The 21252-nt window shown below is 41.3% G+C and overlaps 1 protein-coding gene across 1 annotated transcript in view; it reads left to right on the forward strand.

Annotated features, from left to right (window-relative positions):
• Positions 1-21252, forward strand: part of ATP7A (ATPase copper transporting alpha) — a 119616-nt gene that overhangs the window by 38669 nt on the left and 59695 nt on the right. Inside the window, exon 2 of the mRNA XM_072626374.1 lies at positions 15635-15773. Coding sequence (XP_072482475.1) covers positions 15654-15773 — 120 coding nt within the window. The 5' untranslated portion in view covers positions 15635-15653. The remainder of the gene's footprint in view (positions 1-15634; positions 15774-21252) is intronic.

Raw genomic sequence — 21252 nt, forward strand, 5'->3', positions numbered from 1 at the left:
TATCCTCTTCTCTCTGTCATGTGCCAAAATGCCAACCCCTCATGAACAAGGTGTCTAGGGTTCCCTGCTGTGTCCATAGGTGCCACACTTAGGTGCCCAGTATTGCTGGTAATCAATCTTGACTAGACTGTGTCATAGCAGTCTGCATGTCACTTGGAGTTCAGTTGACATGAGGTTATGTAGTTAGATAGTGCTTAAACCCCTACAACGCTATATCCTTCTACACTGTGGTCTCAGTTCTCACTTGTGGGAATGTTTAGAAGAAAAGAAAATCCCAGACTTTCCATTGTTTCTATCAGCTCTAAGAATGGGCACCTGATGAGCCAAGAACCCTTCTCAGCAGACCAGTTTTCACACACCCCAATCCCTTTGAAATGATTACAAGTAACTGTACTAGTCTGTGAAGCCAGTCCAAGAAAAAGCTCTACATTTCTGCCTAAAATCAATTTCAAAAGCCTTCATTCTGCACATGTTAAAGCTTATTTTGTGACCAGTCCTTTCCAAGGAAACCAGTGTGGAAAAGGAATGGCCAAGGTGAGTTTGAGGATAACAGATGTTGTTAATGAAATCCACTAATCAACACTGAAGTGACATTTGTAATAATACATGGCCAGACCTGATCTATTTCCCATTTCCAGTTTTATTTTCTCCCACATTTTCTTCCCTCTGGTTGCTCCTACCCCCAAGTTACAGTGGGATAAAAAAAGTAGGAGTGTCTGGCTTTCCCAATATACAGTAAACTCACCCTTTGTAATTATATAAATCTCAACAATACAAAGTTCCTGGCCACATAGAAAATTACTACAGCCTATAAATTTTTTAAGGGAGAGGCTAACTGGCTTGTAAACGATGTGGCCGGGAAAACATCTCTATGCTCATTCTGCTTCCCCTTCAGCATTCCAGCTGGTTACAACTTCAGCTTAAATAGAGAAATAATATTTTAGTGCTGTCTTGGATGATTGAGTGCTGTAGTCTATACCCTCAAAAAGCAAATATGGAAAATGATGCTGATGGCAACAGAGAAGACAGTTCCATGTTGAGGTTTCAGCTATGTCCTCGGCACAGCTATCAACTGTTCTCCTTTCCTTCTTGGAATTGGGCTTTTTTTAAAAATGGTAAACTGTTTCAGGTTTTGGTCAGAGTTGAAGATAAACAACCAGAGGGTATTATTTTTTCAGAAAAAGGGAATTGAGATTTTTTTCCCCCTCGTTGTTCTTTTACAGTAGCCCAGATTCTTTCAAATGTCATGCCTGATTACCAGAAGACGACAGGGTCACAGTCCTGGAGCTGGCAGGGGCCTCAGAGGCCATGGAGTATCCTCCATCACTTTAGAGATGAAAAACTGGGCCCCAGCCAGGACTCTCACTAAGATCCTTTGACTCTATATCCAGTACACTTTCAACTCCTCAGCATTGCTTCCCTCAGGATGGAAAGAATAGGAGGGAAATTTTGACATCACACTTGACTCTGCTTACAAATGACTCTTAGCACCCTATTATACAAATAACTGCTGATCGAAAGAGACCCGAACTTGCAAAATTTAAATTAAATTTACTTTTTTTTCCTCTCTAAGGATGCCAGTTTTCAACTTAGAGAAACCATCTTGCATCTTAATATCATGTTGGGTAACTCTGTACAGTCAACAAGTATTGACTAAGTTTTAAGTACCAATCATCTAGAGTGAGGTTCACACCATTTCAAATAGAAAGGGATCATCTGGTGCAACCCCTTCATTTGACAGATGAGGAAACTGAAGCCCAGAGAGGAAGAATGACTTGCCCCAAGGTCACATGGTAAATAAGTGTACTGGAGCTTGGATTTGAACCCAAGTCCTCTGGCTCCAGATGCAGTGTACTTGTTACTATGCTATGTTGAATACAGTGTCCCCAAAGTCTTCGTGTACTTTTCAACTAAAAACCCTCTAATATCTGCTCCTCAACCTTCTTCACAGTAAGGCTTGCTTTTAATATTTAATTAGACACTTTGACTATTATCAGTAGATCAATTCAAGGTAAAATCCTGAAGCTAGCATTTCGAGGCCTTCACAGTATGACTCCTACCCATCCTTCCGTTTTTCCATATTGATCCCTTTCCTGCACTTTCCATTCCATAGCCTCTTAGCTATTCTCATAAACACATTCAATCTCCTGCCTCTGCCTTTTCAGAGCTGGTCTCCTATATCTGGAATGCACCGTCTCCTCCTCACTTCCACCTGGTAGAATCCCTAACTTCCTTAAAAGTATAATTCAACTGCCATATCCAAAGGGTGAAGCTGTGCAAGCATAATCATTTCTAAAGTGCCTACTGTGTGGCAGGCACTGTGCTAAGCACTTTACAAATATAATCTCGTTTGATCCTCACAATAAGCCTTCAAGGTAGATACTCTTATTTTCTCCATTTTACAGGTGAAGAAACTGAGACACACAGAGGTGAAGTGTCTTGCTTAGGGTCATGCAGCCAGTAAGCATCTGAGATCAGATTTGAACTCAGATCTTCCTGACTCCAGGCTCAGCAGTGCTGTATCCACTGGTAGCCTTGCTCTATTACTGCTTCTATGTGACCCCTTTCCTATTCGTTATAGCTGCTAGTGACTTTTCTCCCTCGAAATGACTATGTGTTACCTCATAAATACTTTATATTTCCTTATCTATCTGTGTGTGTATTGTATCATCCCGGTGGGCTGTAAGCTGTCTGACAGTAGGGACTATTTTGTTTTTCTTTAATCCTGGCACCTAACACAGTGCCTTTTGTACAGTTGTTAAGCCGTGGTTTTAAAAAATCAATTTGAAATTGACTTCATCTAATAAGTGCAGTGGCCTTGCAGAAGCAGAAAGAATTCGAGGGATTCAGGAACAGAGGAAAAACTGTGTGAGTGCTGATAAGGAATGTTTACGGGGTCCCCTGAACTTGTCTTTTAGAGTTGCCATATTTTCTAGAAACACTGGACCCTGAATGTGTTGAGGGCGAAGCCACTGCTGTGCCACCTCCCCCCAACCCCTGCAGCTGGCATAATGTGTTGTTTGCATCCCAAACTGGACTCACTGTGTATCCTTGAGAGTCAGGAAAGGCACCAGTCAGTCTGCACCAACTGAAAAATTGCTTGTGCAGCTGGGCCTCGTGTAGATAAGCAGACCATCCTATCTTCATGGTCTAACACTGGTGTGGGGAACCCACGGCCTTGAGGCCACATGTGGCCTTCTATACCATTAAGTGTGGCCGAGAGAACAGAGGGACAGAAAGGGATAAGATTGAGGTGGATGAGAGAGACTATAGGAAGCAAAAAGGAAGAGGAACATGATGTTAAGAGTCTCCTGTGTGAAAGGGAGAGGTGACAGCTCCATTTCAATCTTAAGGCTATATTCCTCAGGAATGGAGGAACTAGCTAGAAGGTCAAGGGTTGGGACAAGCAGCTGTTGGTATTAATTATCCTCCCCACCCCATCTGCTCCTTGGTTGAGCTCGAAAGACGTCCATTCCCAAGACTGTTGCCAAGAGTTGGGGCCAATGCCCATGTTCTCCACCTGCCCTGTCCCTGCTGCCAGAAAGACTTGGTTAACTTCGCATCACTTTGGCCTTTTTGTCCCCTTAAGCATATGAAATCAGCAATGGAAAAGATCACCAAAAGCCCATGGACTTTCTGGAGACAGTAGGAGCACAATTTGTGGAAAGAATATGGATTCTAAGTAATTATCTTCTCTATTCTTCTAGTGGTTAGACTAGTGGAAAATTTGATCAAACTCATTTGATAGTATTCTCTGTATAGTTGTGACTTTTATCATTTATTTTATAAATGCCTTATTTGCTCAGTCACTTACAAGAAATGAAAATTGAGGATACTTGTTCAGCTGTCATTTTCAGTTACAGTGGTTAATACTGATAATTGTTCTGTCTTTCAAAGACATGTTGCACTTTCATTTAATAACTGAGAACTTTTTTCTATTTCAGTACCAAAATTTCAATATGAATTTGTCTCTATAGAGGAAACTATAGCATTTTATAAGCAGTTCAACTTCTAAATAAGCTAGGAGCTGTTTGGAACTCAAAAATATTCCAGTAGAAACTATGTTATCCATGATGCCGAGGTTCCCAGGATGGCCTACAACAGTGTATTTAAGCCTGATGGTAGGTGAAATCTAATGAAAACTCTGATTCTCCCTTCATCCCCTTACTTAGCCTTGTTGTCCATGGAGTACCAGAAATGTTCCTTCTCCTCTAGTTCATCTTAAAAGCAGCTACTCCAGAGCTCATGACATGAGCCCACTTGTTTGTTTTTTTCTGGGACATCCTGCTCTCCCCACCCAGACTGGGCCATAGCACGTACCAGATATACTGGTTGTTCATGATGATGTGAAGTTTAGGATGTTGCTGTTGATTCTTTGGGTAGCTAGGTGACACAGTGGGTAGAGGGCCAGCCTGGAGTCAGGAAGACCTGAGTCAAATACAGCCTGAACCACTTAATATCTGTGTGACCTTGGGCAAGTTGCTTTATCCTGTTTGCCTTAGTTTCCTCATCTGTAAAGTGAGGAGAAGGAAATGGTAAACCACTCTAGGATCTTTGCCAAGAAAACCCCAAATGGGATCACCAAGAGGCAGACATGACTGAAATAACTCAACAACAGTGGATTCTTCTCCCTACCTCCCTATGCTTCTTGGCTCATGTGAAACATCATGTGATATTCTGCATCAGTTCTTTTTACTTTGTACTTTCAATGTGAATCTGCTCCCTCCAAAGCTACCAGTCATTTAAGTGTCAAATCCCATGACCTTTTTTGATCTTCAGCTGTCCTGCCCTTTTGGCAGCATTAACACGGTCAGCTGCCTTCCTAAATACACTCTTCTCTCTGGGTTTTTGTGGCACTGCACTGTCCTAATTCACTTCCTCCCTTTTTGACTCTTTCTCATCTGATTCATCATCTCCATTATGCCTCCTAGCTGCGTGTGACCCCTTCAGGGGGGACCTCTGAAACTCTTTCCTGGGCTTTCTTTTCCCTTGGTGACCTCATCAGCTTTCATGGATTCAGGCGTCATCTCTGTGCAGATAACCACTAGATCTATATAGCTAGCCTAAGTCTCTTGATTGAATCCTTTTTTAAAAAAATTTTAAAGCATTTTTATTTAAAGTTTTGAGTTCCACATTCTGTTCCTCCCTCCCTTCCCCCCTCCCTGAGCTGGTAAACAACCAGATATACGTTATATATGTGCATTTATGTAAAACATTTCCATATTAGTCGTTTGGTACAAGAAGACTCAAATAAAAGAAAAAAAAAAGAAAGTGAAAAATAGCCAGCTTCAGTCTGTATTCAGTCAATATCAGTTCTTTCTCAGGAGGCAGATAGTGTGCTTTGGCATTAGTCCTTTGGGATTGTCTTCTCAATTGAATTCTAATGCCATAATCCATATCACGAACTGCCTGTGGGACTACTTTAAACTAGGCATCTCATAGGCATCTCAAACTCAACATGTCCAAAACAAAACTCTTTACCTTTTCCCCAAACATCCTCCTCTTCCAAACTTCGCTGTTATGCTTCAGGGCACCACCGTTTTTCCAGTCACTTCTGCTTGCAAACTTGGTGCCATCCTCAACTCTTCATCCTCCCTTACCACACCCCTGCCCATATCCAGTCAGTTGTCTTATCTTGGCCTTTCTGTCCTCACAGAATCTCTCCAATGGGTCCCCTTATCTCTACTCAAACAAACACCACTCCCGCTCACGCCTTCATTGCCTCTCATTTGGATTTCATTACTTCTAGGATCAAACAGAAGTACCTTTGTTTGGCATTAAACCTTCCCAGCTTGTCCCTTTCTACCTTTTCAGTGTTCATACACGTTATTCCCCTCCACTTACTTCTTGCTATAATGAACACACAGCTCTGTCATGTCCTAGCTGTCTCTATGCCTTTGCACTGGCTGCCCCTTCCCCTATTCCGTCCCCCCCACTTTCCAAGCCTGGAATGCTTGCCCTTCTCACCTTCAGCTCTTAGAATCCCTGACTTCCTTTAAGACTCATCTCAGGCACTACCTTCTATGTGAAGCCTTTCCTGATCTCTCCCTCCTCCAAACCATTTTGTATTTATGTTCTGCATATTCTGTACGTGTATGCACATTATATATACACACACATATATGTTACTGTTACTTCCGATTCTGTAGTTTGACTTAAAGATATCGTAACAGCAATGCTAGGCTTTGTCAGCAAGGTGTCGCATTTATCTATGTACCTGTTGTCTTCCTGTTGGAATGTTAGCTCCTTGGGAAGAGGGACTGTTTAATTCTGGCTTGATAGTTCCAATGCTGACCATGTCACCTGACATATAGTAGGCTCTTCATCAGTTGATTCATTGACAGTTTCCCCATTAACCCTCTTGGGGCCCTGAGAGGTGGCAAATTCCGCATGGTGTGTAATCTTTAGCTTAGAATAGATAGGGAGCTAGAGCTAGCTGGCTAGCTGGATTATAGATCAATCAATCTATCTGTATTTGAAGAGAAGTAACATGTATTGCTCAGGGCCCCATGGTAGATGTGGAAGCCAGTAAGCCACATTACCTTTTTCCATGTTGAATGTTCTTTTTTGACCTTGCTAATATATAGTAAACACTTCTTTTTAATGCTTTAAGAATGTTTGAGTCAAAATAAAAGTTTTGTAAAGTCACTCAGCTGCTGCAGCTGTTTCACCTGGCCGCCTAGTTCTGTCCCCAGGGACTGGGATTTCACTAAAAGGGATGGGGCCACACAGCATTCTGAAAGCAGGAAGGGTGAGGAATACAATTGCATCTTGAAAGGCCCATCCTAGTTAAAGGCTTGGAGAGAGGGGAAAGAGAGAGAGAGAGAGAGAGAGATATCAGAGGGAATCTTTTCCCCCATTTCCATTCAGTCTGTGGATGGTGATTTTCAATTGATAAGAATAGAAGGACAGGTACAGTGCCTGGGAATAAGGCTTGTCCACTTGACCAGTTTTTGTCCAGCTTTTTTTCCCCATGAATCATGCTAAATGGGGAATAGTAGCCAGATCCACTAAAGTTCGCCAGTTGAGTGTTTGCATAGCAGCAAACCACCAAGTTTGTTTAACAAGACAGGGGCACTATTGTACAGCTGGTACTGGTGAGCTGGATGAATGTAGCTATTCACGTTTCACTTGAATTTAGGTCTTATTTACCTCACTCTTTCCAGAGCTGGCTGGCTTTTGACAAATTCTCACAGGAGCACAGATTGAGGCTGGGTCAACTCCCTGGTTTTGCAGATGAAAAAACTGAGACCTATAGAGATTGTGATTTGCTGGAGCTGGCATCCAAAGCCAAAGACTTTTCATTCAAAATCTTAACACTCATGGTGCTGCATTGTGTGGTCTCTCTTCTGGTTTTTGCTTATCACTCCATCCTTCCATTTCTTCTAGGTTTTTTTTTTTAATGAATCTTTGTTAGTCTTGAGTGGAAAATAAAAGACCTTTACTATTACTAGTTAAAACTCATTTTTATTTAAAGGAAATTTGCCTTAAGTATCATCCTTGATCTTCTTTGATTGGCAGCAAGAAATGGGACTGAGTAATCAGACCTGAGGCCTCGTCTTCGCCCTATGTAGTTAGCATTTCCAACTCTATTGGATACAGTGATATCCTCTTAGAAGGTGAGTGCCCTTCACTTAGGGAAATGACTGAAGTGTGGTACATAAATGTAATGAAATATTACTGTGTTGTAAGAAATGACAAATATGAACAATTCAGAAAGACATGAAAAGACTTGTAGAAACTGATGCAGGCTGAAGAAAGCAGAACCAAGAGAATATTATACCCAATGACTGCAATAACATAAATGGGGGGGGGGAGGACCCACAGTTGAACGCAGATGACAAACAATGGCCAGTGTTGGTTCTAGAGGCCAGAGGATAAAACATACCACCTTTTCACTGGACAGGGCTGGGGGTAAGGACTACAGGCAGCCAGTAGTATAGTGGATAGAGACCTGGATCTGAAGTCAGAAAGACCCTAATTCAAATCTGGCCTCAGACACTAGCTGTGTGATCTTGGGCAAGTCACTTAACCTCTGTCCATTTCAGTTTCCTCAACTGTAAAATAAAAAATAAATAAATAAAAATAAAATAAAAATTGTAAAATTTTACATCTCAAGGTGTAAAATAACACCTACCTTCCGGGTTGTTGTGAGGATCAAATGAGATAATAATTGTAGAGCACTTAACACATAGTAGGCACTTCATAAATTCTTATTCCTTTCCTTTCCGCTATCCCCTCTGACAGACTCAGTGACTGTGGCTATGGGGAGATTGTTGCATATCTTTCAGCCTTGTTTGTGCCTTTGTTCATGCTGTTCCCTTAGAATGGCCTTCCCCCAATCCAATTCCACTTCATTTCTAACCATCCTTCAAGACCCAGATCAAATGTCACATTTAGGAAGCCTTTTCTTATCCAGCCTTCCCCCTCTCCCTCAGCAGAAAGTGACCTTTCTCTCTCCTTTGAACCATCATTGCACCTTGCACCTTTCCTATTTTACCTTAAATTTCTTTATAAATATGAGTGGTTGTGGTACTTTGTTATATTATGATGTTTATATTATTATTTTTCTGTTGAGAAAGTGGCCTAATGGTTAGAGACCTGTCCTCTGGCCCATCCTGGCTGTGTGACTCTGGATGAGTCACTTAACCTCAGTGCTCTAGTCCAGGTCTTCTTAAACATTTTCCAAGGGGTAGAGACCCACAGTTTAAGAAGCGCTTCAGGCCTAGTCAACTCTAAAACTAGAGACTGCAGAGAATATCTTTCACTGGAAGAGGGAATTCATCACCTGCAGCTTTCTATGCTGATGGAACAAACATTTCTCTTTCTGTTATTTGTTTGTGTTTTATTTCCCCTCCTGGGCTTTAAGACCATCTCTCTGTCTGTCTCTCAAACTCTTGTGGGCCCTGGGAGAGCCTTTCTCCTGGCGGAGCCATTGATGAGCTCCCTGGCACTTTCCCACACCTGTTTTTGCCAAAAAGCATGCCTGCAGGAACCTCTACTAGCCTACAACTCTGCTGAAATTCCTGAGGCAGAGATCTACCTGTGTTCAGTGTGAAGTCCAGAAATTTACTGGCTGAGACTTTGGCAGAAATGAAAAAAAAAAAGGGTCATAAAAGCCATTCCAATATGGTTGTTTGGAAATTCAAATCTTGCTACTTCAATTTCGAGCGGAAGCATGATCGGTCAGCAACTTTAAGAAAACATCATTAATTTTCTTAGGCTTGTCTTAAATCTAAACTCTGTTTTGGCAGTAATATTCAGTTGACATATTGGAAATGTTTAAGTTTGATCTAGTAAAGCAGCTCTAAGTTTAAAGTCCTTGAGATGGTTCAGTTCTACCAGTTGACCATTGATTTCCAGTACTGATATGTTTTTCTTGTTTGGAGTTTCTCCTTTTTACAGCTTTTCCAACTGTAAATCTGTTCCTGATAGGATTGATCCTGATGCATTTAACTGTGTCCTAGAACATCATGATCTTCATTATCATCAGAACCATTTAAGTGTTTACTCTGTATAGAACATCCATGCTCGGTGCTACAGGGTGCTACAAAGAACGTTCTTGACTGTTTTCTGAAATGAGATCACACAAATAAAGGACTTTGCAAACCTTAACATATATTTGTATATAAATGCTGGTTATTATCATTATTAGTAGTAATTGTATTAATATTGCTCCTACCATTGAGGCACTTTAAATTTTAAGAAGTAAATAGGACTGGCACACATTATATTATATGTTATATATTATATTATATCATATTAATTATACACAAGTGTTGCTAAGAATGGTGGAGTGGGTAGAGTTGCCAGAGCAACTAAAACCATATGGGATTAGGCTGACAAGGCTCCCAGAGAAGGCAAAGTTTGAGCAGCACCCAGAAAAAGCACATCATCCTTGCATGGGGGAGGGTGGATCCGTAGAGCAAATAGCTGAGAGGCAAAAGCCTGCCAGATGCCAGATGCCGATGTGGGCAGGCTGGGAGGATGGTCAGATTGGCAGCCAGTGGTGTCTGGGAAAACATGCATCAGGCTTTATGTAACAGGAGAACAGGTTGGAATAATCATGATTTGGACTTGTAAAGGTCCTCTTAGATTTTCACAGTGTGAGTTATTCCATTTTTTTCTCATGTTTCTCTTTTCTACTGGAAATTTTTCACCTTCTGAACAAGGGTTCTGCTCCATTATTTTGGTTTGAAGTATGCTCAACAGAAAACATCCTAACAAAGGACTTGAATTCCTAATCACAAACCTATGAGTAGATTGTCTCTCCAAAGTTCTTTCTTTGATGTACTGTGGAACATTTTTGGACAGAAATGGTGTTTAAGTTGCTAGGCCAGTCCACAAAGCCAATTTAGCCTACAAGACAGCTGAACCATAGTGCAGAGCAGGAGTACGATAAGAGTTTCTGCTTGCATAGTCCTGGCCCTAGACAGAATTTTGATACAGTCCATTTCTTTGCCATCTTTCCATTTCCCTTTCCGTACTAACTCTTCAGGTTCCCAGTGTTCTCATGCTGCCTTAATTAGCTACTGTGGCATCTTGCCTGGACCTGCCTTAAGAAGATCAATAAATCAGTGAACATTTATGAAGTGCCTATTATTCAGCTGGCATTGTGCTAAGCGCTGGAAATACAAAAAGAGACAAAAGACAGTCCTTACCCTCAAGGAGTTTACAATCTAAAGAAAAGAAGGCAGGAAGAGAGAATCAGGAGAGAGCAGTGCTTCTAAAGGCCAAAGGAGGAAAGAAAACACAGCAGTTGTGGATTGAGTCAGAAGGTGCACAAAGGCCAAGGAAGACAAGGCCTGGCAAAGGGCTGTTGAGTTTAGCACCCTATGCTTGGTAACTCTGTAGAGCAATTTAGGATCATAGATTTAGAACTGGAAGGGACCTTAGAATCGTGGAGCTGGAGATTTGGAAGGGTCCTCAGCCATCTAATATAGTCCGCACCTAATAACTACCATTGGTATAGTGCTTACTGTATGCTAGGCACATAGCAATTGTTGTTGCTCACAACAACCCTGGGGCGTAGGTGCTGCTCTTACTCTCATTTTAGAGGTGAGGAAACTGAGACGAACCGAAAGTTAAGTGACAGCTAGTAAACGTCTGAGGCTGCATTTGAACCCAGGTCTTCCTGGCTCCACGCCCTGGGCTTTGTACTCCCTAGCTGCCTCAAGAGAACCCTGACTCTGGCATACCTGATAAGTAGTTGTTTAGTCTCTGCTTGAAGATGTCCAAGGAAGGGGAACCTACCCCCTCAAGGCAGGCTAGTCCACTTTTGAACAGTTCGCCTTCTTAAGACATTTTTCCTTATATCAAACCTAAATTTACTCATCCCTTTCCATCTGTTCTACTCTCTGGGGCCAGACAGAACAAGTCCAATCCCTGTACCGACAGCCCTTCAGATGCTCTAAGACAGCTCTCACCTCTCTGCCATATCTTTTTTCCAGGTTGAACATGCTTAGTTCCTTTAACCAATCCTCATATGTCATGGGCTCAAGATTCTTCACCATGCTAATTGCTCTCCTCTTAACACTCTCTAATTTATCAATATACTTTAAACATGGTGCCCAGAACTGAACACAACATTTCAGATGAGGTCTGATCCCTTATCTGCTCCTGGAAGCTGTGCCCCTCTTCATGTGCCTTGTCCCCATCCCATCCCCTTTTTGGGCTGCCACATCCCACTGCTGCTCATTGCTTCCAGAAATCCTGAGGCCTCTGGCAGGGCACCTGCTGTCTAGCTACACCTCTCCCATTTATACTTGTCAGACTGATTTTTGGTACCCAAGGGTGAGACTACGTTTTTCTTACTGAATTTCTTATTAGATTCAATTTCATGCTCTAGCTTGTCAAGAAGCTTTCCTAGTCCAGAGCAGGTGTCACTTGCCCAGCATTACTCAAGTAGTAAGGGCAAGAGGCAGGACTTGAGCCAGATCTGACTCTGGAGTTGGCTCTCTTTCTCCTCTCCCACGCTGCCTCTCTTTACATGCATAAGTGAAAGACATGCTGTGTTTCACTTACTTCATGCTTTAAGGTAGTTCAAGCAGCATCCCTCCATATTCACATTCTAATTTATCCTGTCTCCTTTTGCACTCTGAAATTTAGTACTGTCATGTGATTTATCATAACATGTCATGACTACATAAATAGATGTACATATATAGTACTATAGCCTACACTGAAATTGAGATTTATAAATGTTGAAAAACCAAACATTTTCAAAATCACAGAATTTTAGCATTGAAATATATATACCTTAGTGATCATTTTGCCCAAGGCCCTCATTTGTTGAGTGGTGGGATCAGAGGCCTGATTATAAGGGGTTAAGAAGTGAGTGGGTGGTAAGGAAGTACAGGCAGTAAAATTAGATAGCTCTTCACTATAAGCTTGGCACTGAAAAGGAAGAAAGGAGGAGAGATCAAGGGGGTTAGCTTGAGAGATATCAGAGGGAAGTAGACTTTGGCAAAATGGGGGATACCTGGGCATGAATATAGACAGCACAGAAAGGGCCAGTTAGAGAGAGGGAGGGGATAGGATGAAAGGCTCTCGTCAAGGTGGCACACTTCTTCATCAGTAGAGGAAAGAGGAAAGAAGAGAATGGGAAAAGAGGGATTTTGAGATGTGGAGTCAGAGGTATAAAGGAGCTTATGGTGAATGGCCTGTATTTTCTGCAGTAAGTAGAAGGCAAGATTTTTCTTCTGGGGGAGGAAAGAATAGGGAGCTCCAGGAGACAGGAAGAGGTTTGGAACACCCTTGGGGAGTGTACTCTAGTTTGTCAGGGAAGAATTGCTTTTCATCAGTGAGGGCCCGGTTGACATTACATAATTTGTAGTCAACCCAGTCAGCCCAGTTGTGTGACTTCCTTTAGCAAAATAGAGAGGTACTGATCTGACATAGAAGATTGGTAGGGCACAAGTGGCTAATTGGACAGGGGGTAGTGGGTTCGAGAGGCAAATGTAGTGAATACGGTTAAACTGGTCGACTGTATAGAATCGGGACTGTGGAGAGAGAAAAATGGGGCCAGAGGAGAGGTGATAGATTGAGAAAACAGAGGGGGATAGATAAAGACATTGGCTATTGGGTGAGGACAAAGACAAGCTTGAGGAAGAGTTAGGCACAGGGAGAGATGGAAGGGGAGATTGAGTTCTCTTTCTACTTTGTCACACTCTCCTCTTCCCTTTTGAAGTTGTTGAGTCCTTCATAAGTCCAGGATTTTTCACAACTGTTTCCATGGTGGCAGCATCTTCTCTAATAGAAAAGAGTGTGGGGAGGCAGGGCAGGGGTGCAGTGGGGTGTCAGCTGCGCATATGTTTGGGGCCTTTGTGGGTTGCCTGTTTGTAGATCATGGACTGCCCTGTAGAAAAGTAGTAGGGCAGGTACACGTCAGAACTGCTTCTGGCCAAAGGCTATTGCCAAACTTATTAAGCAAAGAGGAGAGAGAATGTGATCTTTAAAATAGATTACAAAGATCAAAACAATACGAACAAGTAAGTTTCTGAGTATAATAGATAACATTTTAGAGTTGATTACTTAAGAATCACCTCCCTCTACTAGTTAACACTTGAAATTATGTCCCTCTTAAAATTACTATACAGACTGTATAGATTTACTTACTTGTGTATGTGTTGTCAGCAGCTAGGTGACAGTGGATAGAGCACTGGACTTAGGTCAGATTTGACACTTACTAGCTGTGTGGCCTTGGGTAAGTCACTTAACCCTCAGTTTCCTAATATGTAAAATGGGCTAGAGAAGGAAATGGCAAACCACTCCAGTGTCTTTGCCTAGAAAACCCCAAATGGGGTCATGAAGAGTCAACACGACTGAAAAACAGCAGGGCAACAATGAAAGTACATGTTGTATTTCCCTCAACCCAGTAGAAGGTAAACTTCTTCAGAGCAGGGGGTGCTCATTTTTTGTGTGTCTTTGTCTTCCCATTGCTAGCACAGGGCTTTGTTAGCATTACTAGGCACTTAGTAAGTGCTTGATGTAATGAATTGAATCAGAGCTATCACCATTTCATTTTAGCCCTAATGTCGGAATTTGTCATCCTAATTTTTGAGTAGGCTGTGTTAGCTTTCTGTGACATACATCTGTGCCCATGACTGAGAGCAAAGGACTAGCCTTTCTGGTAGCACATCTGATGGATACTAGTTAAAATGTCCCAAGAAGCTAGTCATACTTCCAAAGCCACAGAGTAGATTCAGAGGAACTGTGGGAGGGCTTAAAAAGGTGCTTTATAAATAGAGTTGCTGAACCTAAAGCACTCTGGTTAAGTGTGCCTTCAGGCTTGACAGTGGTCATGGTTTAGCTGTAGATTGCTGGAGAAGCTTGCCTGTTTTTAAATTGATGATCGGATTGACCAAGGAGAGTGATCTTTGTAATTGTGCCATCTGAGAAAATAGGGCTCTAAAATATTTAGACACCCTGTTATATGTGGTGGTAGAACATCAGTCAAATTAGCATCTGCTCCAAAAATGGTCAGAACATATCCTTGGTGATTTCATTGGAATTGAGGTGGTCTATGGTAGTTCTTATTGGGATGGTCTCCATTTCTTAAGTGTTTACTTATGTCGCATGAATACAGGTTCTAATTCAAATCAAGTAGATTCTAACAGTGAACACTGAACTTGAGTCATTGGATTCTGGCTTTTTCCTTTATTGCTGTCTCATGCTGGGTGTGATAATATCATAGTTAGATTTCTTTTATTTCCTGCTTTTCCCCTCATTGTCACCATTTGCCCTTTTCCCCTTTTTTTAGCTCAAAATTCCTCCCCTTCCTCTTCTGCAAAGCTTATTATTCTCTATATAACTTGAAGTGTTTGCCAAGTACTTGCATAATTTCCCTGTATCTACCTAACCTGTTCTTCCTAATGTGACTTCTCTTATAAACTAGAAAAATTTGCTTTAATTAGCACCTTCAAAGTTACACAAAATCATGGGACCCAAACATGAGTAATGTATGGTTCCTCTCAAAGCTGCCTACAGACATACATTGGGAAAAGCCCATTATTTCTCCTGACTCATTTCTTAGGCTTGCTTCTAATGTGACTGATCATACCAGTTGCACAATGGTATGTAAACAAAGCTTTGTAGAAATACGCTTCTTTGTCATTTCTTTCCCTTCTACTCCTACCAATATATTATCTCCACTGTTCTTGTATTTTTAAATTGTAAGCTCCATGGGGACGTGGCCTGTTTAAAATTTTATCTTTTTGTTAGTGCCTAGCCCACATAAATACTTGATGTTTGTTTTGTTGAATTGAATTACTGTATTTTAGTGATTTGGTAGTTGAAAGAAAATGACTCCAAAGATGAAAACAACTTGGTGCAGTAGTATTAACTGAATGAGTTTCTGTGAGGAATTCAGGTAAGAAGGAGAGAATAAGCAGGAGTAGGACTATTTTTTCTGTCCTCTTGAAAATATCCTACGTTTTCTCCTAGGGCTATATTCATTCAAGTATGGTGAAGTCTTGCCTTGCAAACAGCTTTTAACCTTCTCATCCAAGATGAAGGACAGTTGTAGGCAGATTTTGAAAAAGTAATTTATATTTACTTTACACAGTTCCATAAGGAAAGAAAAATACTCATTTTCACTGCTAAGTTAAAATCTTTTCCTTTTTTTAAAAAACAGGAATGTGAAGAAAAGCAGAATGGATCCAGTCATGGGTGTGAGTTCTATCAGCATAGCAGTGGAAGGTATGACGTGCGAATCCTGTGTCCACACCATTGAGCAGCAGATTGGAAAAGAGAATGGTGTACACCATGTTGAAGTAAGTAACTGTCCCAGATTTGGCAAGGCCACATTATGATGACTGCAAACCTGGTACAGAAACAAACTTGAGAGTTCAAGATTTGGGAGCACAGAATGTCATGGTTCTAAATATGCTGTTAAGTAGATCATCTCTGGACCTTTATTTCTCCTTCAGTAACAGAAATCAAGGTGATCAAGAGATTGCCTTTCAATTTTAAAGTATCTGAAAATGGAAACCATGGTGGCATTAGAATCATTGATTGTAAAAGATGGTGACACTTTCCTTCCTTTCCAGTAATTGTTCTGCGTAGGTCACATGGCTCACATGGTCACTATGGGCAGAGGCCCTTGCTTCCTCAGTAGTCAGCCTATCTGGCCTCATCTGGCCTCTTTTCTTCCATCTGAACAGTACATCACAACACAATTCATCTTTTCTCTTAAAATTGTCAATATAACTGTGAAAAAAACCAAAATTTGAAGTAATAAATCATGAAATATAGTTATTTAGTAGGATCCCGGATCAGTAGACTCTTTATCAGAGAAAGGAGGTAAGGATCATGTGTATGCTTTGGGGTTTTGTTCCTTAAATAACCCAGCCAATATTTCCCCTAGGCTGAAAAAATGGAACAAGGAAAAATCCTGAAAAATTACTGGTACTCATCGTATATGTTTAGCGTAGGCTGATCCTCAGTGGGGGAAAGACCATTAACGTGATTGGTTGCATGTTAGATGGACCTCATGATCAACAAGTTCCAGTTAGGTTATAGCTTTCTGATAACTTTATCTTGGTGTCTTGAGGTTATTTATGCTTCCTTGTGTGCATGTGGCATACTGGGGTGTGTTTGTGTCTGTCCTTCGTTGCCAAAAAAGACCATGCCATCAGAGAAGTGGTGTGTTTGCACACACAGAGAATGCCTGTCAGTTGGGAGCTCATTGTGTCTTCATTTGTATATGGGTGCTGACTGCCAGTACAGGCGATGTTTCCTTCACATCTCACCCTCCTAGCATGCAGCATGTCCTCATTGAAGAGAGTCCTATTTGGTGAACAGACATTGAAGAGGTCTGATTTTTCATGTGTTGCCAACTTGCTGCATGATATTAGACACACCTCTTCACCCCAGTTTCTGTTTCTTCATGTGTAAAATAGGGTTGATAATTCTGCCTCATACAGAGAGGCTCTACAGCATTACTAATTGTGGAAGTGAAAGAGCTTCCTTATTGGGTTCAGTGGGCTTCCTAGACTGCCTGTCTCCTTGTGGCTGCATTCCTTTCTTAATTTGTTAGGGCCTTGAATTTTGCAAAACTGCCTGCTGAGATCATAACCACCTAGGAGATGAAAGGGGACCTTAGAGGTCATTTAGTCTGTTTCTCTTATTTAAGACGAGGAAACTAATTATCTGCCAATATTTGTTTTAATCTTTATGCAAGTACTTTGTAAATCTGAAATATCTAAATGTGAACTATTATCATATAGGTAGTTAGGTGTTGCAGTGGCTAAAAGTGCTAAACTTGTGGTTGGGGAGACATGAATTCAAATCCTGCCTCACACACTTAGGATCTGTGTGACCTTGGGCAAGTCACTTAGCCTGTCTCAGCCTCAGTTTCCTAATCTGTCAAATAAAGAGACCTCCCAGGGTTGATGATAATCTATGCAAAGTCTATGGAAGTGCTAGCTATCGTTTTTATTATTCTCCCTCAGTATAAGTTGCAGCAAAATTTTGCTATATATAACAATAACAACCAAAATGGATAATGGAGGAGGTAAGTGATTTCTACCCACTTCTCCTTCTTCTTGCAAGTTGAATTTTTATTTCCTGTGGGATACTTACCTATCCTTTCTTTGCCTTAGTGATTTTTTAAAAACAGAATGACTGCTCTGACTGTGAGCAAGACCCTTCATCTCTTAGGTCTATTTCTTCCTCTGTAAAATGGAGGGTTGGATTAGATCATCTCTAATCCTCTAACATTCTCTGTCTGGCTGTTGTTACCCAATTGCCTTCTCAGCCTCATGTTCCTCTCCCTCATTTCCCCTTTCTTCTTCTTCCTCTTTTTCCTTCTTTCCTTTTCTTTGTCTCACCTATTGTTTTCACCTTCATCTAAGTTATGCCCTTTCCTGATTCCCCACTTTCTCATCAAGTTATTTTGTATTTACTATACTATGGGGAGGTATTGTGATACTACATAGTCCAAACAGTCTCACACTATAATGCCTGAATGACCCTTGGAAGTCCTTGAGCATCTCTCGATTTTCATTTCCTTATCTGTCAAATGAAGGGCCTCCGAGGTCCTTTCCACCTCCAACTCCCTAGTCCTACTTCTCTGGACATATTCTTTTCCACCAGCAGAAGGTAAGCTCCTTGAGGGTGGAAACTGTTTTCTTTTTACTGGCTTGGTATCTCCAGTCCCTTGCACAGTACCAGGCACATAGCAGGCGTTTAAAATAGATTGCTTGAATTGAATCCCCCTGAAGTACCTGGCATGCTACCTGAAATCAGAAGGTAACAGAAGCCAAAGACCTCTAAAGCAATGTCCCCTATGCCTTTCAAAAACATCCAGTCTTTCATCAGATCACAGAACTGGAGCGGGTCGCTTTGTAGGGCCCCCTCTTTGTGTAGATGAGTATGCTGAGGCCCATCGACATTAAGTGATTTACCCAAGGTCACACAAGGAGTAAATGGAAATGGGCTTCAAACTCAGTCCCTGGGATTCCAAGTTCGGGGCTCTTTCCACTATACCAATCCCATATTATCCATCTTCAGTATTGATTTGAATTTATGTGTATCTTTGTAAGTCAGTGGTTTTCATATTTGTCAGCCCTGTCTCTTCCCCCAGTAGCACCCTTCCCACTCCCCCAAAGCCCCTTACATTTTGTTTTAAATGTATCTCCTGTTACCAAATAGCTATTTGTGGCTCCATGTCTCTGGTTACCACAACATCCTTGAAATACTCTGTACATTCATTGAGAAACGCTTGTCTGCATCTCATTTTTAAATCCCCATTTATAACGTGTATTTATGCCCATATATCTAGTTTGATATGCCTGTTGTGATAAGTTCTGTCTTCACAGAAAGTCATATTCTTGGATTTAGAGCTCAGAGGGACCTCAGAGCTCATAGGATTCCAGAATCATCGATTTAGAGCTGGAAGGGACATTAGATGACATTTAGTACAACCAAAGAGGAACCTGTGGCCCAGAGGTGTTAAATGGCCTGCCCACTGGTACACAGGTGATCAATGATGGGCAGAATTTGAACTCAGGGCCTCTAATTCTAAATCTAGCACTCTTTTCCACTGTACTATGGTATCTCTGGATCTAGATCATCTATTCCAATCCCTTCACTTCACAGATGAGGAAACTGAGACCTGAAAGGAGAAATGACTTGCCCCAGGTCACACAGGTAGTAAATAGCAGAGGCAGGTTTGAAACTTGGATCCTCTGGGCCACTTTCCATTCTACCATACTGCCTCCAAATGGCTCGAATCACCTTTGTACTGTATTTCTCTCCCCAAAGCTTGCATACTACATTATACTTAATAGGTATGCAATTAATATTCAATGATATGAAACTCTTCATGAATAGCCAGCCCTATGTGCTACCACCTCCCCATGTGAACTTTTCTCATGGTTGGTTTGGGCTTTCTTAAAATGATAATTGTGCATCCTTATTTTTGATTTGTCAGTCAGTTGAATTAGAACATGGCTTGATTGACCCTTGGAAAAAGGGGCCCAGTTCTTTCTTCTTGTGATAGATTCTTGAATTCTACAGTCCCCAGCCAGGAGAGCAGGATCTGCCAGTCTTGCTGGAAACTTGCTTGTATGTGGCTGTAGAGTTATTTAAATAATCCTATTCTTCCAACTGTCTTGTCACCTTTTGCTTGGTGTTGACCACACCCTCACAGCCAAGTCTCCTATCGGAAAGGGAGTATATCAAATAGCACCCCTCCTTTGGTCTCTTTAGAGAGTCCCTCTGGGTGCCTCGGTGCCTCTTTAAGTTCTTGCTCCCTACTCAATAATCTCAAGGCATTAGGAAAATTAAAAATAGTTCTTTCTCACAAAAAGTTTAGGGAGCTGGTGTAACGTGACTCCCATGGAGGTATGCTATTATATATGTTTACTATGAGTTGGTGACTTTGAAGGTGTCATTTCACAGCCAGGGATTAATGAGTCATTCCCTAAACATATCCCTAGTAGCTCCAGGAAAGGACACCTGTTTGGTAGCCTCATCTGAGCAACATTGTTCTTATTATTAGTGCCTAAGTGAAGGTTTGAAAACCATTAGAAGAACCTTATAGCACTGGTGGTTTTTCTTTAGGACACTCTGAGGCATTGTTTGTAATTTGGCTTTTTTAAATCATTTATCATGCGAAGAGGAAAGAAAGTAAAGCCTGTTTTGTCTGAGTGCTGGTGGAGAATTGAATCAGTTCATAGCAATTCCAGAACTGATTCCAGAATACTCCAGTAAAGGTGACCTCTCCACCATTGGATTTCCCAGCTGCACTTTGTGCTCTTGTCTACCTATTCAAATGTGTATTGTGTTTGAAATCTATATTCAACATAATTTTTTCCTCCCAACTGCACAGGATACTTATACGTTCCACAGAGCATTATGTCCAGCAGAAGATCGGACTAATAAGGTCCTTATCATCAGTAATCTGAAAGATTCCCCTCTAACATCAAAAGCTCATTTAGTTAAGATGTGTACAAAGCTGATTAAATTGGTATTAGCGACCTTGTTGTGTTTTCCAGGTCATATAACCTTCAGTTCTAAGAAGTTCTTGCTTGGGGTTTTACTTAGCTTGCCATTTGGTTTCTCACAGTAATGGTTCCATGAAGGTGGCTTTGCAGGTGAATACAGAATTGTCCAGACTTGAAGAATTTGCCCCTAGTTTGGCTTGTGACTTTTCACAAGCACTTGAGCAAATAGCTTTTGATTTTACTTGTTGGGAAAAGATCTGGTTACCTCAGGCTTTGTGTTTCAGTTTGAGAAAGCACTCAGATCTTGAGATAAAAGGGCCTAAAGAGGTATGTATGTGGAAGTGGTGTTGAAATGTAGGCAGTTCAGTCGATGTACTTTCCTTTCCCTGCCCTTTCTCCAAATGAAATTCTATCGGTAAACTTCCATATTTCAATCCCATGTCCTTTGGGGTTGGAAATGAGTTTTCAATTGCTTTTACTTAATTTATGTGAGGAAAAAAGAGCAGACTCCAACCAGTCACAAGTTTGTGTCCATGGCCACAGCTACGAAAGTTTTTAAGGAAGGAGAGAAGTACAATAATAGTTTCCAAATGTTTTCTGCCCCTTTGGCATCTGGTTAAATTCCATGGACCCCTCTTTGGTGTTTTTCTCTTCATTTGGCTTTCTCAAATTCTTCCAAAGCTAGTGTTTCTTTATATTCGCCACCTGCTGGGGCGTAGGTCCTGGTCTAGTAGGCATCCCCTTTTAACCCCCCAGATGCAGTTGCCTCTGATTTGTTTTAGGGAAAAAGCCAAATTGGAAA

The sequence above is a fragment of the Notamacropus eugenii genome, chromosome X (genome assembly GCF_028372415.1).
Source record: "Notamacropus eugenii isolate mMacEug1 chromosome X, mMacEug1.pri_v2, whole genome shotgun sequence".
In the NCBI taxonomy this organism is placed as follows: Eukaryota; Metazoa; Chordata; class Mammalia; order Diprotodontia; family Macropodidae; genus Notamacropus; species Notamacropus eugenii.